General features: G+C 35.9%; 1 protein-coding gene across 1 annotated transcript; it reads left to right on the plus strand.

The window, feature by feature from the left end:
* Nucleotides 1-599: 599 nt before the first annotated feature.
* On the plus strand, nucleotides 600-9,910 carry LOC142631529 (protein BONZAI 1-like). Its single transcript, XM_075805696.1, has 16 exons — nucleotides 600-942; nucleotides 2,594-2,641; nucleotides 3,200-3,348; nucleotides 3,446-3,494; nucleotides 5,578-5,634; nucleotides 5,957-6,145; nucleotides 6,243-6,377; nucleotides 6,995-7,056; nucleotides 7,142-7,244; nucleotides 7,333-7,447; nucleotides 8,139-8,215; nucleotides 8,297-8,434; nucleotides 8,536-8,700; nucleotides 8,950-9,063; nucleotides 9,176-9,272; nucleotides 9,407-9,910. Exons 1-16 carry the CDS (start codon nucleotides 802-804, stop codon nucleotides 9,502-9,504), a joined length of 1,737 nt encoding a protein of 578 aa, XP_075661811.1. The 5' UTR covers nucleotides 600-801; the 3' UTR covers nucleotides 9,505-9,910.
* Nucleotides 9,911-11,215: the final 1,305 nt, after the last annotated feature.

Genomic DNA, 11,215 nt, shown 5'->3' on the forward strand with positions numbered 1-11,215 from the left:
TGTCCTTCACACTGGAGTTTCTCTTCATCGCAAAGTGAGTCAGTGATTAGTGGCGAGTCTGGGTGGTCTCTATCTCTCCGCGTGGCGAGATTGACGATGGAGATAGGCGTAGCAAGATAGTGATGACAAAAAACGAGATCGGAGTGGCGAGACGGCGATGAGAAAAAAGAGATTGGTGTGGCGAGAGAGAGAGAGAGAGAGAGAGAGAGAGAGAGAGAGAGATCTCTGATAGGAGGAGAGAGAAAAAAAGAATTAAATAAGCCAAACAGTGTTTGACATTGATGTCTGTACTGTTTCATATTTGAGACAGTATTGTAGCATATCTCACAAATTTGACACATTTAATATCTTTTATAATGCTCTATTTTTAGTGTTTTGATATACCAAATGTTAAATATTTAACATTTGACATATTTAGCCGAGATTGTTCTCAATGAGAATGCTATTATGTGGCCTTAACAACCCAAAAAAACAAAAAAAGAACGCGGTTTTCTAATCTTTTTCTTTCTTCTAGACAACTAGAGTTAGAGTGGGGGCCCTAGCAAGAACAAAGCGGTAATCTTCTTTTTAGACTACTAGAGTGGGGGCCATAGTGACTCACTATCCTCAATTTTTTTCAATATATATTATAAAGATGCAATTGTCTGTGAAGGAGTCAGTCCGCCAGTCCTGGGTTAAACTTCAAAATTGTTCTCCATAGGTTGCGATTTATTATTTGCTTTTCTTTCATTTTATATCATAAGCTGAAGCAGAAGCTGCTAGTGAGCTGAGGAATTTGGTGGTGGTGGTGGTGGTTGAGTTATGGGCAACTGCTGCTCCGACCAAGCCGGCGGAAGGGCAGCCGTGGGCGGCGCCTCATCTTACAACCCAAATGTTCCAAACGAAGCCATCGATCAATTCCTCAAGTCTCGCGGCTACAACGGCCTCTTCTCTCAGATCGAGGTCTCCTTCTTTTTCAACTTTTTACTCTACTATTTACTCTCTCTCTTTTTTCTTTTATTCCCAGATTCATTTCCACTACTTATATTATATTAGCCGTTTTGGATTTTATTTTGAATTTGATTTTACACTGTTTCTTAGCTACCTATTTCAATTTTACTACATTTACTGCTCTTTTCTTTTTAGCTTTACTAAAATTGAATTGCCTGCTTTGATTGAACATAAATGGTGGCATCTTAGTGGAATTGGAACAATTATTCCAATTGTTCGGCTTCAATTGTTAATCGAGATAAATGATGGTATTGAATCATTTCCTTCTCAAGTTATTAACATGATTTGATTTCAAATGTGTAGGCTAAACATGAATTTTGTTGAATTTAGTAAACTCTATTGCCCAAAGAGGATGAATCTTTCCTAGTATATTGAATTTTAGAAATTTTCGTTATTTTTGAGAAGTAGCAGTTGCTACTATGCTGATTGAAATTGGGCTTAGTTATCATACATGTTGTCACTTATTTATGCATGGAAAATAAAACCAGCTCAAGCAAAGCTAGTACCCACATGTTTCCCCCAAACTTTCTCAGCATCCAAAAAAAACTTTTTATTGTCAAACACAGTTTAGCAACTGTCCTTGGAGGAAAAAAAATGTTAAGCCAATCTGGTTCCAATTTCAATTTAAAAAAAATCCAAAATTCAATTCCAAATTCCCTATATTTGCTACAAAACCAGCTCAAGCAAGCTAATCCAAACAAGTACTTTTATAATCATTAAAACGCCAAATGAAAAAAAGGAGAAAAGTAGAAGAAGAAAAAAGAGAAACTACGAATTAGGGAAAGTCTGCAAAAGAGAAACTACAAATTGGTGGCCCCACATGAAATACACCTTTGTTGCCTGTTTGTGAAAGTCTGCAAATCAAAGTTCTTGTTGATCAAGTAAGGGAAAGTAAAGGAGAAGAAGGAAATTTTGAAGCTGAATATCATGCCGCTTTCACGCTAGTGGCAGTAACAGCACTGTTTTCCCATTGTCATTTAGGGTGCAACTCAGGGCTTCGAACTGCTTGTTATGATTTGGGGGTTTGTTGGGTTACCACTCGGCCATGACCTCTTGGCAAATAAGAGGGAGAATAGTCGGTAAAAAGAAAATTAAAAGAAAGAAGATATGAGAATAATGAAGTGAGCTACCTAAATAGCTGTTGTGGCTTTGTGTGCTTGATTTTAGGCCCTTATTTTTTGTTGCAAAATGAGAATAATGATTTCTAGAAGTTCTCATTCTAACTAATTTGTAGAGGTTATGGAGAATGTATTTAAGAGTACTGTAAATTTGAGTTAACAAACAAGCCGAGAAAATGTAAAATGCATTCTTAAGCCTCAAAAACTATAAAGTGCATTTTTTTTTTTTTTTTGGGTAGAGTTACCAAACACAGGCTTAGCATCAACAAAACCTTTATCCAAACAAAGTGAGCCTACCTAAATTTTGAGTGTAATTGGCTAGTGTTTGGCCAATTTGGCTAGTATATGTTCACATTTGGATGAATAAATTATGCTCATATTTTCATTGTTGGTCTTTTTTTTTTTTTTTTTTTTTAGGGGGTGGGGGGAGGCTTACTCTTCACATCCGTCATTGACTTTTCTTTGTGAATACAATTCCAATGCAGTTATCGTATTCTGCTGCAGACTTGCGTGATCGAGATGTGCTCTCCAAGGTTTGTTGCTGTACTTTTTAATGTAGATATATTTATGTTAACAAGTAGTGTTGCTTTATTTGTTAATGTACTCTTGAAGGTTAGTTCTCTTCTTCGAGATGAAGTTAGATGCATTTATTTGTTTAATTACACCACCATGGGTCAAAATTCTAATTGTGGACAAGTTTCTTAGCGATAAGCTAATCAACTTAGCAACATACTATGTCAACTATGGCATTACCCTGAGAAAGCACTATAAACAAAAAGTCAAATGTTTTTTGACAAAAGAAATTTTCATATTAGAGAATCAGAACGCATTTAGTGTGGGTTTTGACAGATTAAGTAGTACCTTTAATTTTTAAAAGATTTTTCTGTGCACTCTCTCTCTCTCTCTCTCTCTCTTAATGACAATGTTTTCATGATCAATTTTTTCTCACAACGTTGTCAAAAACTGTGGTTCTTCTGATGATTAATAAGTCTTCTCTTTACTGTGCTATCATGCTCTATTTTTCTGTTGTGGAAATCTTACTGTTGTTGCTGAAGATTTATCCTGTTATTTATAAAGTTTGTGCTCTACAGAGTGACCCCATGTTGGTTGTTTATACAAAAGGAAGAGATGGAGTACTTGAAGAGCTTGGCCGCACTGAAGTAATTTTAAATTCATTAAATCCCACATGGATCACAAAACACACAATCACATATCATTTTGAGATTGTGCAGACTTTAGTGTAAGTTTAATGCTAACATCTCCATTTATTTATCTACGAGATGTGCATGTTACTCTTTTCACCATAAAATATTCTTTGAAATTGCTGTTTGTGACAGGTTTCACGCGTATGATGTTGACACCCAGTTTCACAATGTAGAAGTAAAGGTATATATCCTGATGATGTCTCTGGTCTTCTTCTTCTTTTCTTAATGTTTTATTTTTGGTGCAAGAAGGGTTCTGATTGTGGTTTCATCATTGAATTTATCATCTTTTTAACCTAACAACAAGTTGAGTAGATAGTTATTTTTGTTTTTGATAAATTGTGTGTAACAAAATAGTGAACTGAACCTGATCAGCTTGAGCACTAATCTAAAGTTTATAATTAATTGAGGAAACAGAAAGGAGTGAGGTGATTTTTTATATAAATTTTTTTTGATAAGTAAAAGTTTATTGATCTCAAAAAAGGTGAAACACCCTAGTACACAGGGTGTGTACAAGGGGTCAAACAATCAAGAACAAAAATTACAAGAATCTAATAAATCAAGAAAGGATGAAAATGATTGGTTCTGCAAGGTAGCCAACCAATCCATTAAAGTTCTAAAGAAAAATAGCTTCAAGTCTGATATGGATCTCTCCTTATCTTCAAAGCACCGATTATTTCTCTCCCTCCATAGGCACCACAATAAGCAATGGGGAACCATAAGCCATATATACCCATTTCGATGGCGGCCAAAACTTCCTTGCCAACTTGCTAGAAGCCCCACTACAGATTGCGGCATAACCCAGCTCACTCCGAACACCATAGCCCACATATCCATTGCAACCGGACAATGAAGAAAAAGATGATCAACCGATTCACCATTACACTTGCACATATAGCACCAGTCCAATACCCAAACCTTCCTTCTTCATAAATTATCAATCGTTATTTTGATATAAATTTATTTTCCAGTCTTTATATAAGACCCTAGGCTAGCGTCAGCTTCAGCTTGGTCAGTTACCATTCATTATAATTCTTAATTGTTGAAAAGTTAGAACGATGTTTCAAAACTAGGAAATATAATAACGTTTTCATTGTTAGATGAAATTTCCTTAATTTAACATTGTTTATTATAGAACTACAATGTCAGATACTTTCAGAGATATTTGTAGTTTTTTCGGCAATGCTCAAGGTTGGAATTTGCTTTGGCAGTTGATCCCTTCTTAAGTACAGGAAGTAGGCAGGTTATGGAGGTGTTACCAAGCTAGTTATTGATAAATATGTTGACCTATTTGGAGCTTATGAGATATTTTGTAGTCAAATATATATTTTTTAAGATAAAATACCTTTTATCCAAGCAGCTTTCAGGTAATTATTAAATCTTTTTTCATTTTGGCAAATTATAAATTAATCATCTATAAACAAGGGGTACTAATGAAACAGTTGGGGTAGCTTTCTTGACCCAATCAGCAATATATTGTTCTTTCTAAACAAAATTTCCATTCAAGTTTTTCATTTTCCTGTATCATTTCTGAGTAAAGTGGCTTTATTTTCTTTTTCTTTTTTTTTTAAAGAAAAAATTTTAATAAACTCCATCAGTTCTTCAAGGACATTGAGCATGAAGATATATAAGGAGTTTTTCTTGTGCTAGTAGATCTATGACTCCTAGTTTGACAAGTAAACTAAAAATCTAATAAATGACTAACTTGGATTCAAAGAAAATAAGATCTAAGATAGTTAGGAATTAGGATCTCCTAGAAATTTATAGACTTTACCAATTACCTTTAAATTGCAGGGGTTGCAGAAATTATAATTTTTCCCCTGAATACAAAATTGACATAACTTTTAAATAAAAACCCAAATAGATAACTGTTTTAACCCTAGGACACAGAACTAGACCCATAAAACCACACTTTTACTTTAATTGGACTTCACACATGGGCCCCATAAAATAAGTCTTTAATAGACAAATCTGGAAAGTAGTGAAAATTAATCTTCCATGGATGCATCACATTTACTGGTTGAGTTATTTTCCATTTTTTCTTCTCTCTCTCTATTTTCAGCTTTACATAGGCCTGAAAGGTATATTACAGAATTTGTTTGCTTATTTATTTGCTAAATTTATATTTTTATGTGTTTGTTATATTGATGTCATAAATAGGATCTCAATGTTTTGAGCAGAATGCTCACAAGGCACATGTATTACTCTCATTCAAGTGCATGCAAGCCTAAAAAATCAGTTCATAAGGGACAATTTAACTTGTGCAGATGCTTAAGCTGGATGAGCAGCAATTTCTCGGTGAGGCAACTTGTGCATTGTCTGAGGTATATCATACTTAACCGTCACTCTTGTAGTCATTGAACAATAAGAACCCCCGTGATAATATTCTTTAGAGAGAGCAGCCCTCATCACATGTTGAAAACTAGATACCTGATTTGATGAAAACACATATTTTGTGTGCCTTTCTTGGTCTCTCTTTTTATTTTTTTGCCCTTTCACATCCCCTTTTGCTTGTACATTTTTTTTTTTTTTTTGCCTTTGATATTTCCAACTGGCCTTCAACCGAACCATGAAGTTCATTACATTTACTAAAAGTCAGAATTCCAATATATTAAACCCTCAACATTCTTGTGTCGGTCTGTGCAGATAGTCACTAAATCAAATAGGTCGCTGACCTTAGATCTTGTACATAGAGAAGAATCTACCAGATCAACCCGTCCAAGAAACATCGGAAAGCTTACTGTGCGTGCTGAGGAATCTCTTAGCTCCAAAACCACAACAGAGATGATATTAAGGTGTTCTGATTTGGAATATAAAGATCTCTTCTCAAAAAGTGTATGGGCTGCTAAGATCTTAATTCTCGTTCTAGATTCTTAGATATAAAGAGGTACCCTAGTTATACCATCTGTCCATGTGCTGATTTATCTTGCAGGATCCCTTTTTAATAATATCAAAAGAAGTGGAGAATGGGACCCCAATTCCAGTTTGCAAAACAGAAGTAATCAAGAATGACCTCAAGCCAACGTGGAAGCGAGTGTTTTTGAATATTCAACAAGTTGGAAGCAAGGTATAAGAAAGTTTACCTTCAGTACTATAGTCTGCATCCACTACTAGAAATCTGTGTTTATTAATAGATCGATGCTCCAAGTTTTGGTTGCTTATTAGAGCTTGATGGCCACAATGACCTAACTGGACAATGTTAGTTGTCTCACTTGAGGAGGTCGCCTAGTGGTAGGAAGCCCTTGTAATTCATCACACCTGCAAGTCCTGGAGTTGTGGGTTTGAGTAGTGGCATGCCCCATTAGTGCCCAGGTGGTCCCATGCCATAATGCAATGCGGGGGTTTAAGTGGTGTGGAGGCAGTGACCACACCTGCAAGCCCTCTTTTATTCCTTGAGCAAAAATATATATATGTGCAACTTTTTCCTATCTGATGAGTTGTTGCTTGCACTCTTTTTTTACTTGCACCTCTTCAAAAAAATAAAATAGTGTCAAGTTGGTCCGTTGTGGGGCTGTGTCAATACACATATATGTTCATATTCAGTGCTCCAGATTGGCAACCATCTGCCAAACCTATGTAGATGTTGTTAGATATGGATTTTGGAATTTTGCCTGTAAGATGCTTCATTTCCTTGTCTGTTCATTGCTAGTTTTCTCATTTTTATTTTTCAAAATTAATCTGCAGGACAGTCCACTGGTAATAGAGTGCTTTAACTTCAACAGCAATGGAAAACATGATTTGATTGGGTAAATTGTAATCATGCCCCTGTCTTCATTATCTCCTCATTTCTATAGACCAGCATAATGACAAAGCTTGTTGTTGTATTATCAGAAAAATTCACAAATCATTGGCAGATTTGGAAAAGCTTCATTCTAGTGGGCAAGGCGAAAATTTATTTTTACCGACTTTAGTTGGGCATGATTACCACAACAAGGTCCTTCTATGTGTATCAAGTATACTTCACATTTTGAATTATATAAAATTCTTTGCCTTTGGTTTGAAGGCCTCAAAATATCATGCAGACACTGAAGAGTCAGCTATTTGTTGAGAAGTTTTCCCAGAGTGTTGAACACACTTTCTTAGACTACTTGGCTGGGGGGTGTGAACTGAATTTCATGGTGGCAATTGATTTCACTGGTATTCATTTATGCAATCAACTTGTTTACAGTACCTGAAAATTTCTATTTGCAGTCTGAATGTTATTCTCTATAAATATTAAGAGTGAATACAATTTTTATTTTTAGCATAACATATTCATTTATACCATTTACTATTGTCTTGTTTTTAATTCATTTTAACATCCTTGTTTCAACTGCACTCTATTGGCATTTTGTTTCCTGATTTCGCAACACTATATCCTACCTTGGGACATAATTGTGCTTTTAGTATTTATGAACACTTGTCATTGTTATTCAAGTATCTCTTCCTAAGTATTGGTTCACCTTATCCATCCCATTCTCCTGACCTTTCTTCTAGTTACTCTGTTAATGACCCTATCGGATTGCTTATTTATATGTAAGGTATATTGTAGTCGATAGAATTTGAGTTTCTTCATAAGTCAAAGATCTCTCTGGGTCATTCATGGTTTTGTAATATGATAGAATTGAGATTTTCAAGAGAGCAGTTTTGTTTTATGAACTTTTGCCATATTCATTGTTGCTTCTGAATTCATATCTTCTTTCTTGGAAAATTAATTTTGATCTCTTCTTTTTTTTCGTTTAGAAAAAGAAAAAGAAAAAGAGAATGTTTACTTTTAAATCATTACATGTATTGGTTATAGTTACTGCAATATCTTATTATATACTAAAGTGTCATTCTTTCCTATTAGCTTCAAATGGAAATCCACGCCTTCCCGATTCCTTGCATTATATTGATCCTTCAGGACGGCCAAATGCATACCAAAGAGTGAGAAATTGGTCCTTTCTACAATAATTTCTTGAACTTCTTTTTGGAAATACCAATCCAATGGTGCCCATTGCTTTTCAGGCAATCATTGAGGTTGGAGAGGTGTTGCAGTTTTATGACTCAGACAAGCGGTTTCCTGCATGGGGTTTTGGAGCACGGCCGATTGACGGTCCAGTTTCTCATTGTTTCAACTTGAATGGAAGCAGTCATTACTGTGAGGTAGAACGGTTGCAAAATCTGTTCTTGCTTTCATTATGTGATAGTTAATAGTTTTGTTTAGAAGCCTTTATATTAAGCATATGTAAGCTTATTTCTCTCAGGTTGAAGGAATCCAAGGAATTATGATGGCATATACAAGTGCCCTCCTTAACGTTTCTCTTGCAGGGCCAACTCTTTTTGGACCTGTTATTACCAATGCTGCACTTATTGCTAGCCAGTCTCTTGCAAGTGGTGGACGAAAATACTTTGTGTTGTTAATAATCACGGTAAGAGTAAAACATTGGGATCTTTGGATGAATTTTTTCATGTTCGCTTGTGAAGGTTCTATATGTGTGTGTGTGTGATTTTAGTTAACATGAATAATACTTGAACTTGGTACCTTTTCTTCAGTGGCTTGTTCTGCACTCCCTTTTCCATGTGCAGAATTAAAAAAAATTGTTTTACTTGATCAATACTCATCTGTGCTTTCAATTTTAAATACCCCCCTTTTATTGAGTTCCCACTGCTGTTCTTAGGATGGAGTAGTGACAGATCTCCAAGAAACCAAAGATGCCCTTGTGAAAGCATCTGACCTACCATTGTCGATCCTAATTGTTGGAGTTGGAGGAGCTGACTTCAAAGAGATGGAGGTATTTCTTCAACTCGTTTTTTTGTTGGTTGATTGTCTTGGAATATTTGGTACAGGACTAGTGGTTCAATTGTTCAGCATAATTAATTACCTCATCTTACACTTCTGTATAGATTTTAGATGCAGACAAGGGAGAGAGACTTGAAAATTCAACTGGACGTGTTGCTTCACGTGATATAGTCCAGTTTGTTCCGTTCCGAGAAGTACAGAGTGAGTCAGTCTGCTTATTATATTTGGTTCCCATGCTGACTTAACTAACTGAAATTTTAGGAATAATTTCTAAGTAGTGACTTGCGGTTATAATTTTCTTTTCCTCAAAATGAAACTTTGCCTTGCACCTGCAGGTGGAGAGATTGCTGTTGTTCAAGCACTTCTTGCCGAATTACCAACGCAATTTTTAACCTACATGCGGACCAGAGATATCCAACCACTTTCTTCATAATGTAAAGAATTGTACATAATGAAATTTGATTTTCCATAAGTGGTTCACCTTCGTTCAGGCCACCATATTTTTTTGAGGTTTGTCGTGAGTGGCATCATTCATATTGCTAAGAAAGGGTAATATTATAGTGCGTCATCGTGCCTGGCTAAAGATTCCATACAAGCCCCTTTGTCAATTAGCTACTGAGAGTTCACGGCTTCAGTTCCTTGGTTAACTTGGGCTTCAGTAAAGTTTTACATGGACTACTGGCTTAAGTGCGTGCTCTAGGCAATTCCTTTTAGTGTGCTGGAACCAACACCAAGGCCCTAAATGAAAAAAATGTGGGGTTAAACAACATTTGTATCATTTGAACTGGATAATAATGTGAAGAATGTTTTTAGAATGGACTCTTCAATCTTCTCTCAAAGTTTCCAACTTGCATTACGTTTTTTGTCTTTTGGGTTGAAATGTGATACCTGGTTGAATTTCTACATTATTTAGGCCTAAGGTTCTGCAAGAGCCAGCTTGTCCGCAAGGGTGTGAATCTCTGTTCCATGGGGACCCTTGGCCTTGGAAGTTTTAATGTAACTATTCTGTTAAGAGATATTGTGACCTAAGAGGTCCAAACTTATTATAAGTCGATGTACCTGTAAAACAGGCAATATGAACTGTAGATTACTAGATTAGTCTATGGTTAGGTTAGGGTGTGCTTGGAGCTAGTTATTATATTAGCCCCACATTAGGTTCACTGTAACCTAATAAATAAGAGTTAAAATCTTGCTTATGTATTTCTTTTCTCTCTTTCAATTAGCCAATGACTCAACAACTTAAACATATACACAAGGATGTGCATTGATTAGTATTTATTAAGTCGTGGTTGTACTGCATTGCCTAATAAGCTTTGTAGCTAAATTTAATTGTGGAATGTAAAATACAGCACTTAGAGCATCCACAGTAGATGTTGCAAAAAAAATGCCATTTTACAACATTAAAACTCTACTTTATTATTTTACCACATCATTTTACAACATCTCATTTATTAGATATTGTAAAATTCAATTCTATACATTAAATTAATATTTACTACACAATAAAATAATATATTATCTCTACCTATTATCATCTATGACGGCAACTACATCAACACCGATCAACAACACCAAGAAACCAACAACATCAACAGCAACAACACCAACAACCTCAAAAAAAGAGGAAAAAAAAAAAAACTCAAATAGACCCAAACTAAAACAACTATCGGCCTAAACTCAAACAACGATTTGAAGGTCGGCGTTGAGGGCTATGGATGTTGGTGGTGAGCGCTCGAGCATTCGGCGGCAAGATTGGCAGCGAGCTGTGGAGAATGAGGCGGTGAGGACTGGCGAGATCGGAGGCGAGGACTGGAAAGTGAGGCGACGAGATCAAGATTGGCAGGGAGAAGCTGACGAGGCAAGATCGAGATTGAGATCGGCAAGGATCGAGACCGAGATCGAGATCGGCAGGGAAGATTTTTGGGTTTGATTTGAGGTGCAAAGAGGGAGAGAGAGATTTTTGGGTTTGATTTGATCTGAAAAGGGAGAGAGCAACCGATTGGGAGAGAGAGAGAGTGAGAGACAAATTGTGAGGAGAGAAAAAAAAAATCAATTAAAGAAGTGAGAGGAGAGAGAAAACTCGAATAAAAAAATAATAAACACATTTGCCACACCATTCGTACCATGGCAAAAATGCAATATTA

Source organism: Castanea sativa, chromosome 4 (assembly GCF_040712315.1).
Source record: "Castanea sativa cultivar Marrone di Chiusa Pesio chromosome 4, ASM4071231v1".
NCBI classification, from domain to species: Eukaryota; Viridiplantae; Streptophyta; class Magnoliopsida; order Fagales; family Fagaceae; genus Castanea; species Castanea sativa.

Coding starts and splice junctions, on each gene's coding strand:
- LOC142631529 (XM_075805696.1), top strand. CDS start 802: ATGGGCAACTGCTGCTCCGACCAAGCCGGCGGAAGGGCAGCCGTGGGC. Junction 6,146..6,242: donor AAGATCTCTTCTCAAAAAGT/GTATGGGCTGCT, acceptor TTTATCTTGCAG/GATCCCTTTTTAATAATATC. Junction 7,057..7,141: donor GGAAAACATGATTTGATTGG/GTAAATTGTAAT, acceptor TTGTATTATCAG/AAAAATTCACAAATCATTGG.